The sequence below is a fragment of the Panulirus ornatus genome, chromosome 34 (genome assembly GCF_036320965.1).
Source record: "Panulirus ornatus isolate Po-2019 chromosome 34, ASM3632096v1, whole genome shotgun sequence".
NCBI lineage: Eukaryota > Metazoa > Arthropoda > Malacostraca > Decapoda > Palinuridae > Panulirus > Panulirus ornatus.
In genome coordinates, this window is record NC_092257.1 from 16434691 (window position 1) to 16453157 (window position 18467).

Here is an 18467-nt window from a genome sequence, read left to right on the forward strand (position 1 = left end):
TGAGGATATATCCTCAGAGGCCCAGTCCTCTGTTCTTAACGCTACCTTGCTAACGCGGGAAATGGCGAATAGTTTGAAAGAAAGATATATATATATAATGTGTGTCATTTTTTATTTAGTAATGAAAGTCTCCCGTATTAATATGACTTTATTAACATTATTCTCAGATAAAAGAGGTAGAACATGAAACATTTAAAGCACATTCGAAATGAGGTGATAGGCAGAAGAACAGAGTCAAGTGTTATGTATTTATATATATGATCCGCTCCTGCTTCCGTATAACATATTAGTCCCCCTTAACGTCACAAGCGCAACAGAAAACGGTACCTTCAAGTCATGACTGGATGCCTTGAAAAGCAGTAAGATTACTTTTTTATTCTTCTACTTCCATTCACCACAACTATACTGTGAAAAAAAAAAAAATGGGTTTTTTGATACATGACAGACTATAGATCATTTCTCTCTAGGAAAGAGTCCTGACAAATAAGGAAATTTTCCTTATCAGACATAAAGAAAAAAAAAAAAAATATATATATATATATATATATATATATATATATATATATATATATATATATATATATATATACTTGTTTTACTTAAAACAGTAACAGGCAAGATCATCAGTAATACGTATTAGAAACAGTGATGGCAAGTTTGATTCATTACGCTATGTTGAATTACTGGATAAGACACGAGTAAAAGACTGGGAGGTAAACCATGAAATGATTGTACACACGACCTGGGAACATCCAAATAGACTTAAGTCTATGAGAGTGGAAAGGAGGGATAGATTCACCACATTCAAACACCGACGACATATGAGTTAACTGGTGAGGTAGAAGAATTCAGATATATATATATATATATATATATATATATATATATATATATATATATATATATATATATATATATATATATATACATATATATATTATATATATAACGCACATATGATATCAGTACTGAAGATATAAGATGATTTCCATTTCCAAAAGCTAATTTTTTGAAGTGTTTTGATTCCTATCTGAGACTTGAGTGTCTTGAACATCTTCCGTGTTCACAGTAGCACGTCACTCCAGTGTTTCCTGCCTTAGCGTTGTATCCTTTTTTTTGGGGGGGGGGGCCGAGCTTCCCTTACATCTATGACCCAGTTCTTGCGCTGTCTGTCCAGCAGTCCAGTTATTCCAATGGCTTCGATAGACATAGATTTTTAGATTGGTTTTATCCGTTTGGCCTTGCCATCGGTCCTAGCCATCATCATCAGACGCGCCTGTTGTGTCTACTTCATCATTTCCCGGCTCGGATCTGGTGATCACGCCATAGATGGTCATTGCTGGTGGGGGAAATGTCACCGGCTCAGTCTACGATGTCGAGATGAACTCCAATGGCACTATGGTTTCAGGAGTTCTATACCCAGGATCAGCGCAGGGGGGTTAATCTTCTTCAGTAAAGGCTTTCAGTCCGATAGATCAGTGAACCCTCTGTTCACAGGGAGGAAGTCGAGTCCCTAAACTTGTGGTAGAAATTTGTAAATTAGAATTTCATGTGTTTGTTCTGAAGACGGAATGAAAAGGGAGGGAGCTGAGGTTTTTGATCGGGTCCTTTCTGGGTGTCTACTTATTCGTGTGGAACAGGACCCATCCCTCTTATATAATTACCTTTCAAATTGGTCTCGGTTCGTGTAAGAATATCAACTTGTTCGTGTGGAACAGACCCATCCCTCTTCCATAATTACCTTTCAAATTGGTCTCGGTTCGTGTAAGAATATCAACTTGTTCGTGTGGAACAGACGCATCCCTCTTACATAATTACCTTTCAAATTGGTCTCGGTTCGTGTAAGAATATCAACTTGTTCGTGTGGAACAGACGCATCCCTCTTCCATAATTACCTTTCAAATTGGTCTCGGTTCGTGTAAGAATATCACATATTTTAACGCTCGTAGTTTACCAAATGAAGTCTCAGAAGTCGGTGATAACAGAGTTAGAAGGAAAATGGGATGCCATTCCCATTTTTCCAAATGTGGGTTGCTTATATGTCGGCGATTGAGATTCCCCCCCCCCCCCCACCTGGCGAGGACCACAGTACCAGAGTGCATTGTGTTTTGTAGGGTAAGGGGGGGTCAACATAGTAGGCGGTGGTGTCTGCCCTACTCTATGTCAAAGCTCCTTTGAAACTTGTTACCATTGGGAATGTCGACTTTAATTTTTTGTAGACATTCAAGATCTTTTGAAAGAAATCTATGTCTTTTTTATTTTTCCTCTTTGTTCTTTGGTGTTTGTTTCTTTCCCATCTTGTTGGTAGCTGTTTCACCGGCACGAGAAAAAGAGAGGGAAAAAAAAGGTTGCTATTCGTCCTTTATACGTCACTATGTGTAGTGACGTAAGGAGTGACGTTATAATGACGTTGGTGACGTCCTTTATACGTCACTAGGTGTAGTGACGTAAGGGGTGACATTATAATGACGTTGATGACGTCCTGGAAATGACTGAGTTCCACCTGCTCTACCCTGGGTCCCCGATTCATTCTCTCTCTCTCAAGAAAGCTTTTTGAACTCTCTCCTCTTCAAGCTATCGACGATCCACTGTGCTTTAGTGTCCTGTATTGTGTTGCTACTGAGACGGGAGTTCAAAGTTGAACTCCCGTATTCCCCTCTCCTTACCGAATACCTAGATTCGTTTTGTGAGACACCCGTGAGATATGAGTTTGCTTAGGGGTGAGGGAGTATATAAAAGCCCTTAATGTAGACGTTAAAGTAACTGCTACAACTTAAGTTTTTCCCATATGTTAACGACGAAGATTTTTCCTCATAAATTTTCGAAGAGGCGAAGGGTTGTTTTTTTTTCCCTTATCTTCAAACTTCTTCCCATGAACGACAGGTGTTTGGTCGTCCGAGACACAATCAGAGTTTTTCTTCTCTCTCAACGGCGACACTCCGTGTCCTCCTACATGGAGGAAGGTCGGCGAGCGATGGTGCTCACATCTAATACTCCAACATCTCAGGTTCTTCGGCGTTTACAGACGGCGCCCTGGAGATAAAGGAACATCTTATTATCGAGGAAAGTGTGAGACTGTTAGGTTAGGTTAGGTTAGGTATGTGTGTGGGTGGTGTTGGCAGGGGTGGGTGCATGCTTGAGGCTGGCATATTCCGTGGGTGGGGAGTGTGTTGTTAGACGTGTGTGTGTGTGTGTGTGTGTGTGTGTGTGTGTGTGTGTGTGTGTGTGTGTGTGTGTGGTGGCAAGTGCGAGCGACAGCATGGTACGTGATGTTTTGGGTAGATCTGTGTGGAAAAGGGTACGTAACACATTTCATCATACACTGTGAGGTAACTAAAGGGGTATGACAATGTACGTTCTATCAGTAATGACGTATTTACTTCGTAATATTCCCTCTCATTAATGCAATGAGATGATTGTCATGTTTACTAAAGTGATAGCCGTTGATCAGCCATTAATCTCCAGATAATCTAAAGTTTTTGGGATCCGATTATCCAAAGAAAAAGAAAAAAAGAGATAATATCACTCCTTAAATATCTAGTCGTATAGATGGTTTCGCTTTCATGTTAATGTATATTGATCTTCTATTGGGTTGTTGGCACGTTTGAGACATATTCGGACTGACTGAGTATAAGTATTAGTTGTGATTATTATGGATTGACAAGTTGATCACAGAAGCTGTCGAGGTGCAACACCCGTGTAATGTAAGATGATAGGGACTGAGGGAAGAAGGCGGAGGAGGAGAAACCATGCAACCAGGACCTCCCTCCTCAAGTGGTGAGTGAGGATTACCCACACACACTTCATCACGACCTTCGCCAACGTTCTCGGACAATCTTAACTTGCGTGGCGTTGTCACAGTCATTCGTCAACTTGCGTGGTGTTGTCATAGTCATTCGTCTGTGACATACTCACGTGAGTACCTCGCGTCTGATGTGAAAACCCATTTGAGGACCTTCAGATCAGAGGGGTCATAGGCACAGTGAGTGGGTATGTGGTTTTAGAATTGCCCCCTCTACCACCTGAAGAAGGTGTCAAAGATATTTCGGTTGGTGGGTGTAATGTACTTTGACGTTGACGGCCTTAACAACCCAGGTAGTTGATGGGCCAAAGGGCCAAACCAGCCAATCCACCGTCCAGCTTTGGAGCAAGATCAGATTTAATACGAATCATCAGGAACTAGAGATCATCTGTATTCGTCTGGGATCATCATTTACACATGCACAAGATAAGCCTCTAAACCATCTAGGACTCCAACAGATGTTTAGGTGTCGCTGATGTCCCCACGGAACCAACGCAGATGTTTGAGGAACACCTGTATCAATAAAGTGTCTCGACCTTTTAAGAAAACACTCATACACCTGTCGTCTAACAGTAAGTGTTGGGTAAACTCCTAGATCGTCTGTGGCCATCCCATGGAAAGGACAGCTGACTGAACTGCCTCGATCCCAGCAGCTGTGTTGGATGACTGCCGAACTGCAGCTGTGTTGGATGACTGCCCCAACTCACTTGGGATCTGCACATGTATACGATGGGCCGGTGTAGATGCACTGGAGGGAACCGCAACAGCGCACCGCCCTGATCTGCTCCGTGACCTCGCTGACGAAGGCGCAGAGGGAGTTCTCTCGTCCACAAGCACTCCCGTCCTGGGGAAAGTTGAGCGCATTAGTGGGTGTATCTGGGAAACGTGGAGGGGCGAACGTGGAGGGGCGATAAGGATTTGTGATGGGGATGTGGAAAAGTATATTTCATTAGACAGTGATGGGGGAAAGAGGTCGTGTGGGGGATGGGAATGGACATTACCTCGATCAAACTTAACACCCACAACCACAACACCCACAACCTTAACACCCACAACCACAACACCACAACCTTAACACCCACAACCACAACACCCACAACCTTAACACCCACAACCACAACACCCACAACCTTAACACCCACAACCACAACACCCACAACAACAACACCCACAACCTTAACACCCACAACCACAACACCCACAACCTTAACACCCACAACCACAACACCCACAACCTTAACACCCACAACCACAACACCCACAACCTTAACACCCACAACCACAACACCCACAACCTTAACACCCACAACCACAACACCCACAACCTTAACACCCACAACCACAACAACCCACAACCACAACACCCACAACAACAACACCCACAACCTTAACACCCACAACCACAACAACCCACAACCACAACACCCACAACCTTAACACCCACAACCACAACACCCACAACAACAACACCCACAACAACAACACCCACAACAACAACACCCACAACCTTAACACCCACAACCACAACACCCACAACCTTAACACCCACAACCACAACACCCACAAAAACAACACCCACAACAACAACACCCACAACCACAACACCCACAACCTTAACACCCACAACCACAACAACCCACAACCACAACACCACAACCACAACACCCACAACCTTAACACCCACAACCACAACACCACAACCACAACACCCACAACAACAACACCCACAACCTTAACACCACAACCACAACACCCACAACCTTAACACCCACAACCACAACACCCACAACCTTAACACCCACAACCACAACACCCACAACCACAACACCCACAACCACAACACCCACAACCTCAACACCCACAACCACAACACCCACAACCTTAACACCCACAACCACAACACCCACAACCACAACACCCACAACCTTAACACCCACAACCACAACACCCACAACAACAACACCCACAACCTTAACACCCACAACCACAACACCCACAACCTTAACACCCACAACCACAACACCCACAACCTTAACACCCACAACCACAACAACCCACAACCACAACACCCACAACCTTAACACCCACAACCACAACACCCACAACACAACACCCACAACCTTAACACCCACAACCACAACAACCCACAACCACAACACCCACAACCTTAACACCCACAACCACAACACCCACAACAACAACACCCACAACAACAACACCCACAACAACAACACCCACAACCTTAACACCCACAACCACAACAACCCACAACCACAACACCCACAACAACAACACCCACAACCTTAACACCCACAACCACAACACCCACAACAACAACACCCACAACCTTAACACCCACAACCACAACACCCACAACACAACACCCACAACACAACACCCACAACACAACACCCACAACCTTAACACCCACAACCACAACAACCCACAACCACAACACCCACAACAACAACACCCACAACAACAACACCCACAACCTTAACACCCACAACCACAACACCCACAACCTTAACACCCACAACCACAACACCCACAACCTTAACACCCACAACCACAACACCCACAACAACAACACCCACAACAACAACACCCACAACAACAACACCCACAACCTTAACACCCACAACCACAACAACCCACAACCACAACAACCCACAACCACAACACCCACAACCTTAACACCCACAACCACAACAACCCACAACCACAACACCCACAACCTTAACACCCACAACCACAACACCCACAACAACAACACCCACAACAACAACACCCACAACAACAACACCCACAACCTTAACACCCACAACCACAACACCCACAACCACAACACCCACAACCACAACACCCACAACCACAACACCCACAACCACAACACCCACAACCTTAACACCCACAACCACAACACCCACAACCACAACACCCACAACCACAACACCCACAACCTTAACACCCACAACCACAACACCCACAACCACAACACCCACAACCTTAACACCCACAACCACAACACCACACCACAACACCCACAACCTTAACACCCACAACCACAACACCCACAGCAACAACACCCACAACAACAACACCCACAACAACAACAACCACAACAACACCCACAACCACAACAACACCCACAACCACAACACCCACAACAACAACACCCACAACCACAACACCCACGCCCCTCTCGTAGTTTCATCCTCCCTAAACAACATCATTCTTGTAATAGGCGAGGAGGGAGGCATCTGCCCGGGCACAGACGAGGGGAATGTTTGCCATTCCTCACACCCACACACCAACCCCCACCTCCCACCTCCGCCGCAAGGGGGGGGAATGTTCCATCCCAACCGTCTCTCTCTCTCTCTCTCTCTCTCTCTCTCTCTCTCTCTCTCTCTCTCTCTCTCTCTCTCTCTCTCTCTCTCTCTCTCTCTCTCTCTCTCTCTCTCTCTCTCTCTCTCTCTCTCTCTCTTGCCCTTCAGCACCTTAAGCCGCTGCCAGCGAGAGCCGCCCGTGCACCACAAGTTATTGACTTCGTGGCTTGGTTGGCCTTTCTGCTGGCCACGCCCACCTCTTCCCCCTCGGACACGCCCACCTCCTTCTTTTTCAACTCCCTCCTCCTCCTCCTCCTCCTCCTCCTCCTCCTTCTTTTTCCTTCCTCTTCCTCCCTCCTCCCTGTCCATTCTCACTCCCTCCTTGAAAATTCTTTTATGTGTGTGTGTGTGTGTGTGTGTGTGTGTGTGTGTGTGTGTGTGTGTCATTTGCAGCAAATTAATCCACCAGTAACTTAGGGGAAACAGTTCATGGATGACACACACACACACACACACACACACACACACACACACACACACACACACACACACACACACACATGAGCCAGAGAGAGAGAGAGAGAGAGAGAGAGAGAGAGAGAGAGAGAGAGAGAGAGAGAGAGAGAGAGAGACGGTCCAGCCTGTGTGTGTGTGTATATATATATATATTTCATGCTAATACCTTGAGATGGAAATTCACGAGGGGTTCTGTGCCTCAGACATCTGAATTTACTCTCCTGGTGCGTTGGTGTGTGTTGACCCACGCACTCACCAGTTTCCTCGCCGTCTACAACACACTCGTCCCTCACCTTCACTCACCCTCCGGGGACAAGTGTACTCCGGCCAAGTTTATTTTTCTTCATCTCGATGTAGTTTGCCCTCCTGGCTGTCTGCACCATCTCACATATACATAATTCACATATCATCTACACATCTCCCATACTGTCCACACACACACACACACACACACACACACACACACACACACACACACACACACACACACACACACACACACACACACACACTTCCCACAGAACTTATACACTCCCCCATAGAACTTATACACTCCCCCCATAGAACTTATACACTCCCCCATAGAACTTATACACTCCCCCCACAGAACTTATACACTCCCCCCATAGAACTTATACACTCCCCCCATAGAACTTATACACTCCCTCCATAGAACTTATACACTCCCCCCATAGAACTTATACACTCCCCCCATAGATCTTATACACTCCCCCCATAGAACTTATACACTCCCTCCATAGAACTTATACATTCCCCCCATAGAACTTATACACTCCCCCCATAGAACTTATACACTCCCCTCATAGCATCTTCACACTCCCCACACAACTTATATAAACACTCCCCGTGGCGTTTACACACTCGTCACAGAATTTATACACTCCCCTTGGCGTCTACACACGCCCCACTGACCCTATAACTCCCACCTCATGGCCATGAGTGAGGGAGGGGTGGACCACCATCATTCACTCTTGCAAAGCATAGAAGATGGAGTATCATTCTGGACGGCGTGCAATGGGCTATATCGAGACCTTGATGACCTATTGATCGACCTATGACCTCTTTAAGACCTCTTGATGGCCTATTGATAGACCTATGACCTCTTGTTAGACCTCTTGATGACCTATTGATCGACCTATGGCCACTAGTTAGGCCTCGTGATGACCTGTTCATTGACCTATGACCTCTTGTTAGGCCTCGTGATGACCTATTGATCGACCTATGACCTCTTGTTAGGCCTAAGGGAGGGGGAAAAAGGCGGAGGCATTTTACCTCTTGCGATAGGCTCAGCAATAAGGATATATCGTATGTGGTATATAGCATACTGTGTGAAGTATACGAGGTAGAGGAGCAGCCAGGAAGGGGGGGGGGGAAATAGTGAGAGACAGTTGGAGTAAAAAGAAACAGGGAGTGTATATACTGAGCAGAGAAGGGAAATAAGGCATCAATACAGTGGGAGTATAAAGGAACAGGGAGTGTGTATATACTAAGCGAGTGTCTCAGAGAGATTACGTGTACAATGAGACCACCTAAGCGTACAGGGAAGGGTGTGAAATATGGTGGGCTGCTTGGGGGTATAATGACTGTCACTTTAGGGAAGTGAGGGAGGGAAAATATTGGTGGGTGTTACGGGGAGATTGAAGTGGAGGTGAGGGGGAGGAGGAGAGGAAGGAGGGAGGAGAGGGAGGAAAGTAATGGAGGTGATGATACAAGTGACGTATAGTGGAGGTGGTGAGAGGAGGAAAGGGGGGGAAATTGACTGGAGGAGATAGATAGAGAGAGAGGGGGGGGGAGGGAGGGATGGAGAGAGGACAGTAGACTGGTATATACCCAATATGAGGATGAAAGTGGGAATTGTGTGTGGACGGACATAGACAGGTTCGATGACCTATTTTTTTTTTTTTTTTTCGTACCTTGTGAGAAAAGGGATTGACGGTGATCAAAGTTGGGTTGATCGAGTGATGATGTCGTGTTGGAGTGGTCTATGGGTGCGTCGGGGGGGGGGGGCCTTCTATACACCACCTAGTCTATCTGACAACTCTCCTCAGGTTTAAAGCGACCAGTCCACTTCGATTGTTCGTCGATAACTTACTACTCTCTAGTGATGTATGAACTGGCAGTCCATCGGCCACGAACTAACTACGGCGGTCGTAGTAACGTAAGGTCTTCCGTCATTCCGTAAGTGCTGGTGAAACGACGAAGACCAGACATTTCACCAGGATGTTAGAAGGCTCCATTTTCGCCGACCTTGTCCTCCCATCGCACTCATAGCAGGCGCTACGTACCAGCGTCATGCCAAACGTGTTTCATAGCACATTGCTCCGTAGTGTCTGCACTGCCCTACACTCACACACACAGGCACGCATATGCGCCTTAGATAAGGAGCTCAGGCAATGTTGCTTGACACCTACATCAGTTGCCAGGCTTGTGAGTAGGAGGGAGGAAAGGGGGGATGATATTGGCATCGGGGAAGCGAACGCAGCTGACGCACAACAGATACCCAGGAGGGCAGCCAGCGTCTGGTCCTGACGCGGGGATCTAGTTACTGGCGACCAAATTTCTGACAAACGGCTCGCGTGGAGTCCGTCCCCCTCTCTCTCTCTCTCTCTCTCTCTCTCTCTCTCTCTCTCTCTCTCTCTCTCTCTCTCTCTCTCTCTCTCTCTCTCTCTCCAAAGTCCCTGATGTTGAAAAATCATTATCTACATGAAAGTCAAAGAAGGTAGCAGAACATTAGTGCAAGTTATTTAGATAGGGTTCATACACATAGCGTTAATCTACATCGAAAGTAGGTAACGTGGTAGTCAGAGAGAGAGAGAGAGAGAGAGAGAGAGAGAGAGAGAGAGAGAGAGAGAGAGAGAGTTAGATCCTTCTGAAAAGGGATTAAGCGTCACACAGACTCAATAGCGTTTGCAAAAAAAAAAAAGGGGGGGGAGTTTGTCAAATCCCATCAATAGAAGTTCATGGAAAACGTCCGGGACACTAAGAGTCCACCAGTCATATTTAGAAAACTAGTGAGAAAAAAAGTATTATATCACTGGATAAATGAGGGAGCTAATCTCTGTAACTGTACCGTATCTAGAAGGGGAGGGGGGTTGAACTCACATCCTGCACAGTTGGGAGAGATAACAACCTCGACTGTTACGGGTGGCAGTTCGGATCTTATGAACGATGACAAGACAGTGCAAAACAACTTGGGTGTTATGGCTGAGATCTTAAGTGTTATACAGGCCAACCTGGGCGTTATGGATAACGTCTCATAGGTGTTATGCAAGACGACCCAAGTGTTATGGATAACAACTCATAATGTTATGGAAGAACACATGGTTGTTATGAACGCCAGTTTAATAAACCAGATTAAATTCATATCTGTTGTGCTAGACCGTTTTTTGTTTAGATTTCTATTTCATGGTAGGGGATGGTAGGCACACCTTAACCGCACCTTACGCCTTGGTTCCAGTCCAATAAAGACGCACGTCTCCCCCCATATACCACTATCGCTTCAATTCATTCTATCCAACGTACTGTACAAACTAGCATTTGTTCAGATATAACACCTCTTTCGACCCATTTTGATGAGCTATCAGTGTTATCAGATAACTTACCCTTTTGATAACGCTTCGTCTGTTATTACACATAGAGCGGGCGAAGAGATAATAGATTTGGTCGTAAGTTAAACTCCTTTTTCCAGATAACTGGAAGAATGGGCGGGCCTTATTTCCAAAGAGAACCATTTTCCTAGGAAAAATATACGTTCTTACATTCCAAACCTCCTGTGGAGGGATCTAACTCTATGATATGCGTGTTATAGATCCTTTAAATCATACCTGCTATGAATCCTTTTTAATCAACATTAACAGCATCTCTTGAGGCATTTGATCCTCTCTCTCTCTCTTGTTTATTTCTGCTCTGTTGGCAGACCTGACTCCTTTCTCTCCAGGAAGACATTATATCCTGTTCATATTACAGCGTCTGTTATGTATTTCCAGCCGCCATGGGAAGTGTATACGACCACCCCGTCCACCGCGAGGGTCGTGCTGTCATGGCTGACGGGTAAGTTGGTCGTCTTGGTGAATCAGTACGACTAATGATGAGTGAAGAAACTCTTGTGTAGTTCTAACTAACTGTCTTATAGAGGTAGGTCTAACTAATACGATTATAGAGATAGCTCTAACTGATAAGCTTATAGAGGTAGCTCTAATAAGCTTACAGAGGTAGCTCTAACTAATGAATTTATAGAGGTAGCTCTAATAAGCTTACATAGGTAGCTCAGACTACTAAGCTTACAGAGATAGCTCTAACTACTAAGCTTACAGAGATAGCTCTAACTACTAAGCTTATAGAGATAGCTCTAACTACTAAGCTTATAGAGATAGCTCTAACTACTAAGCTTATAGAGATAGCTCTAACTACTAAGCTTATAGAGATAGCTCTAACTACTAAGCTTATAGAGATAGCTCTAACTACTAAGCTTATAGAGATAGCTCTAACTACTAAGCTTATAGAGATAGCTCTAACTACTAAGCTTATAGAGATAGCTCTAACTCATTATCTGATCAACTAACTCTCTTGTAGAGGTTGGCGCGGCGGTAGTAGTTGTTGAACCAGAGAGGCGACCACTTGTAGATGACCCGGTCCTGGTTGAAGGCCGCCACCGTAGCCAGAGCCAGGAGGAGCGTCAGGCACGCCAGAAGAGAACCTCGCCTTGTTTGCATGATGCTCTGCCGGGTGAGGAGGGAGGTGAGGTTAGTTGAGGTTCATGATGATGGAGGGAGGAGAAGGGAGGGAGGGAGGGAGTGGTTGTTGATGGTGGAGGGAGGGAGGAGCAGGGATGGTTATGTTGTTGGTGGAGGGAGAGGAGGAGGAGAAGGAGGGAGGGATGGTTGTTGATATTGTTGGTGGAGGGAGGAGCAGGGAGGGATGGTTGTTGATGTTGTTGGTGGAGGGAGGGAAGGTGATTGATGTTATCATATATATATATATATATATATATATATATATATATATATATATATATATATATGCTTACAACCGGTCATAGACCACTGACCCCTAACTTGTGTAGCAGACCTTCCCAATATAGGGGTCAGCCTCGCTGGCAAATCGCGTTAGAACTCTGGGTCGAGAGGGGGATGTGTGCTGGTCCAGCGCGATCCCGTGATGGGATTAGGTTCAGTAATGGGATGTAAATGCTTAATTCTTGCTCAAACCCAATACACTCTCTCTCTCTCTCTCTCTCTCTCTCTCTCTCTCTCTCTCTCTCTCTCTCTCTCTCTCTCTCTCTCTCTCTCTCTCTCTCTCACCCTTGCCTCCGTTCGTGTGCAACCATATATATATATATATATATATATATATATATATATATATATATATATATATATATATATATATATATATATATATATATATATGATTAATCTGTGATAAATATGACGTTTCCTTTATTATCGTTAATGAGGCATCGCTTGATAAAAAGGAAAATTACTCGTTTGAGCTGCAATACTTTTATTTCTATTTATGTTCTAATTTATTCATTTTCCAATTCATTAATCTTCCAATTCATTAATCTGCCAATTTATTAATCTTCCAATTCATTAATCTTTTGTATTACGGAAAAAATAATCTATCCTCAGGTTTCTTCCTTCCAGGAAATAAACCAGCCGCCGTGAACTTTGACTTTTCCATGAGAAAATATCTGTCCCGCTTGTACGATGGGAGAGAATAAATCTGTTATCATTTATTCACGGTGGAAAGGGAAGAAATCTGTGCGGCCCTCATTCACAGCAGGAGGGAGGGGGGGGGGGGAATAAATCTCTGCTGCCTTACCCACGATGAAAGGGAATAAATTCGTCCTGCCTTAGAAGGGAATAAATTCATGCTGAAACACTCCTGCTTGGAAAAGGAATAAATTGTTGATGTTTGAGCCACGCTGGAAAAGGAATATATTTGTGCTGGCCCACTCTCATGTGCTGGATGGGAATAAATTGGTGTAGGTATTCGTGTGCTGGAATGGAATAAATCAGTGCTAGTGTACTTATATGTGAAAAATGAATAAATTGGCTCCGTCTTGCTCATGCTTGTTAGGGGAAAGAGAATAATCTGCCCTGCTTTTTCCCTGTGGCATTAAAACGAGTCACTAGAATGTTTTCCTTCAATTTCTTTCGATGAGTTTGCCCTTTGATCGTGACTGTAAAAATGCAAAGATTATTTTCAGGGGTCGATGGAATTCCATTTGAGGTCGGATGAGCATGATAGAGGGAGGGGAAAAAAAGAAGTGAATCTCGTGTTCATATTGCTTTTGGTAATTTAGAGAAGTAATTTAGGATAGATTACATTTATATGCCAGAAAAGAATGATCGTTTTAGTGATGTTAACTTAAGATTATCCTATATATATATATATATATATATATATATATATATATATATATATATATATATATATATATATATATATATATATGCTGCATTACTCAATATAACCTTGGGACAGCGTATGACTGAATCGCCTTTATTGAGTTTCAAGAGCCAGAGAGAGAGAGAGAGAGAGAGAGAGAGAGAGAGAGAGAGAGAGAGAGAGAGAGAGAGAGAGAGAGAGGGTAAACCCCTACTCCTCCATATACGCAGTTCCCCTTCAAGATAGCTAGTGACAGGCCATTAGGGAAGGGATAGGAAAGAGGAAAAGATGGGAGGGTGCCGAAGTAATAGGAGAAGTGAAAGGGAAGGGGACACAGAAAATGGTAAATGGTGTGGGACAGGGATAATCGGGAGAGGAAAGCTGGAAGAGGCAAGGGAAGGATAGATGGAAGATGGGAGAGAGAGAAAAAAAGACAATGAAAGCGTTATAGAATCATGAAAGAAAGGGCATGGAGTGGATAGAGGATAGAAAATAGAACGAGATGTGGTATACAGGGGGCGACGTGTTGTCACTGGACCGAACCAGGGATATATGAAGCGGTCGAGGGAGACCACGTAAAGATCTCTGGAGCCTGGTTATGGATGGCAACATACGAAACCAGTCTTCGTCTATCCTTGGCGCTACATAGTTACGCGGGAAACGGCTAACAATTATTAGAAAAACATCATTCTCAAAATCACTTCTATCAGTTTCATTATTCACTTATCTATCAATCAATTAATCAATTTATTTAAGTCTCATTTTTTTTTTTTTACTTCTAGTCGACTGACAATTTACAAACAAAATGGCATAAATTGATAAAAATTTCCGTTCTTTTATAAGACTCTAAAAATATTAAATCACAAAAAAATGATAATATTGTAGGCGATAGAAACATCTGTGGCATATGGAAGCCTTTAGATTTTAAGTATTTTGGGAGGGTCACTGCTCACAGACGTAAAAATTTTGACGTAAATTAGAAGACGTACGTTTTCTTTGACCCTGTATTTGTCAATTGTATCATCTGTTTTTTCCTCATATTTTGTGACAAAGAAGATGGCACGGTCAGGGTGTTACATGTGGAGGAGAAATGTACATAATCGAGTTTCCCCTCAGCCTGCCACATACACACACACACACACACACACACACACACACACACACACACACACACACACTATATCCAATTGTCAAACGAGAGAACATGGGAAGTGACGTACCACTTAGGAAATAGATGTTACTCTCCGACATCAAATTTATTTATATTTTTTTTTAAGAATTCCTTTCTCTTATTTTCCATTTTTTCTGCGAATTCTCTCTCTCTCTCTCTCTCTCTCTCTCTCTCTCTCTCTCTCTCTCTCTCTCTCTCTCTCTCTCTCTCTCTCTCCCTCAACGATTCAAAAAAAGCGTTTTTTTCCTTCCCCTTTCAAGCATATGTGACACCAGGTGTCGTACTGTGACACCAGGTGTCGTACTGTGACACCAGGTGTCGTACTGTGACACCGGGTGTCGTACTGTGACACCGGGTGTCGTACTGTGACACCAGGTGTCGTACTGTGACACCGGGTGTTGTACTGTGATACCAGGTGTCGTACTGTGATACCAGGTGTCGTACTGTGCCACCAGGTGTCGTACTGTGATACCAGATGTCGTGCTGTGCCACCGGGTGTCGGACTGTGCCACCAGGTGTCGTACTGTGCCACCAGGTGTCGTACTGTGACACCAGGTGTCGTCCTGTGCCACCAGGTGTCGTACTGTGACACCAGGTGTCGTATTGGTGTCGTCTTAGACCAAGCGTGGGTGATACTCGAGGAGAAGGGCATCACTCCTTGTATATATAGAATGAACGGCTTGGACTGTCTGTGTCTCTCTAGATCTACCACGACTTAATTACCCATTGATAAAGGGGAAGAGATTTGTTGACCTGACTACACTTGTGCTGGATTTAAGAACGAAAACAAATGCTCTTAAACGTAAAGGAACGACGCCAATTGTAACGTTCGGAAATTAAAAAAAAAAAAAAAAAGGTAAACGAATCATGTTTTACATCGGTATTGACAGACTTTGTGGATTTTACATCCGTAAAATATTTACAAATAAGGGAGAATTTATATGCGTGGTGTCTGTAAATGAATAAGCATATCTGACGCTCCTGGAAATTAAAAGAGTAGAGTTGGTTTTCTTAAAGGGACGTCTGAAGCTGTGAAAACGCTGTGGGGTTCTACGGGGGAAAGTCGTTCTCCACAGACATTAATATCCGCGGGTTGACTGAACGTGCCTTTAAGATTTGCATCATTAGATAAAGGCCACCTTTTCTTGGTTTTAATTAAGGCATCAGGCCGGGATTCTCCCTAATAGTCTATTCATAATATAGATGTGTGATTAGCCTTTCCACTTTAATTAATGTGTGCCCTTTCGCAAGATTTTAATTAAGTCTCCTGGCTGAGGAATTAGCATATATCTCTTTTTTTTTTTTTTTAGTTTTTTTCCTAGTAATTACGACTGAATCATTCTTTTAGCTTTTGGCTGAAGTCGTGCTTTTGAGACTTTTATAATGAAGGCGTCTGTTTGGACTTTTCCCCTCATTATGTTATTTCTTAATGAGTCGTCCTTTTAGGGGTTTTTTTTTTTTTCTTTTTACCTTCACTGTGCCACCAGGCTTCATTCAACAAAGCCTGCCGCAGGCTATAATCATTTTTCTCTTTATTAAAAAGACGTTCTTTGAGGAATTCATTCCTAATCCAGAACACTTCTGTTACCCCGTTCATGATGTATTTACTTTGTATACGTTTTCCTGGCGCTACCACGCTGAAGCAGGGGGAAGCGATGCTGTTTCCCGTGGGACGGGGTGGCGCCAGGAATGGATGAAGGCAAGCAAGTATGAATATGTACATGTGTATATATGTATATGTCTGTGTATGTGTATGTATATGTATGTATATGTGTATATATTGATATGTATATGTATATGTATGTATGTATATGTGCGTGTATGGGCGTTTATATATATATATATATATATATATATATATATATATATATATATATATATATATATATATATATATATATATATATATATATTATGTGTGTGTGTGTGTGTGTGTGTTTGTGTGTGTGTGTGTGTGTGTGTATGTATGTATGAGTGGATGGGCCATTCTTTGTCTGTTTCCTGGCGTTACTTCGCTGACGCGGGAAACATCGATTAAGTATGAAATATAGATATGAAATTGATAAATATGCCTTTCGTGTCGAGGGTCCAAACCACAGTGACTGGGGTACAACATGGAGGCAGTCCGCGAGAGCAGTGGCCAAAATGATACCTAACTGAAGAGAGAGAGAGAGAGAGAGAGAGAGAGAGAGAGAGAGAGAGAGAGAGAGAGAGAGAGAGAGAGAGAGAGAGACAGACAGACAGACAGACAAAGATGTTTTTGTGAGTGTGTGCGTGTGTGTAAGGTATGAGCACATGTGCACTTGTGTACATATAATGTGAGGACTTGTCCATTGCAAATGGTGTGGGTGGACCTGCATGTGTACATTTTCTTTGTGCGTGTTTATATGGTTTGCGTGCATGTTTTTTTCGCTAACGTGCGTATTTCCCCTTTTATTCTAATCATGTAAGAGGAGACGTATGTTTTCAATTATCATAATTTAACCATACCCTTTACAGTATAGATCGGTGTATCTAATAAATTACGAAACCGAATTCGTAAATATGGGGGAATAGTATACGAACAAGCGAACAGCTGCACTATATTTGACAACGTGGAACCATCAAACGAATAGTTAACAACCTCTCTCAAGCAGCTTCAATCACGTGATTCATATATATGCTGTCTTTCCCACCGCACTGGGTGTAGAAAAGATATATACCGTATATATACCTTATATATACCACATATATATACCGTATGGCTTGGCGGGTATAACCGAATTGCTATCATTCTGACGTCATATATAGTTGATAGGGTATAATGATAATTGTATTTCTAGTGACCCAATTACCTTTCCTCCCTTTGTGTGAATGTTTGACACATATGATATTAAGTATCAGATCCCCTTCATTAAGAGCCTAGCAGTTATGCAATTAAGACCTGACAGTATCTCCCGAAGTTATATATATATATATATATATATATATATATATATATATTGTTGACTGGTTGGTAAGGTTATTTAATGTATGTATGACTCATGGTGAGGTGCCTGAGGATTGGCGGAATGCGTGCATAGTGCCATTGTACAAAGGCAAAGGGGATAAGAGTGAGTGCTCAAATTACAGAGGTATAAGTTTGTTGAGTATTCCTGGTAAATTATATGGGAGGGTATTGATTGAGAGGGTGAAGGCATGTACAGAGCATCAGATTGGGGAAGAGCAGTGCGGTTTCAGAAGTGGTAGAGGATGT

The 18467-nt window shown here is 43.5% G+C and overlaps 1 protein-coding gene across 1 annotated transcript in view; it reads right to left on the reverse strand.

Moving 5' to 3' along the window:
• Positions 1-18467, reverse strand: part of LOC139760004 (uncharacterized) — a 38377-nt gene that overhangs the window by 6934 nt on the left and 12976 nt on the right. Inside the window, exons 2-3 of the mRNA XM_071682746.1 lie at positions 12231-12386; positions 4510-4646 (exon numbers count right to left, since the gene is read on the reverse strand). Coding sequence (XP_071538847.1) covers positions 4510-4646; positions 12231-12386 — 293 coding nt within the window. The remainder of the gene's footprint in view (positions 1-4509; positions 4647-12230; positions 12387-18467) is intronic.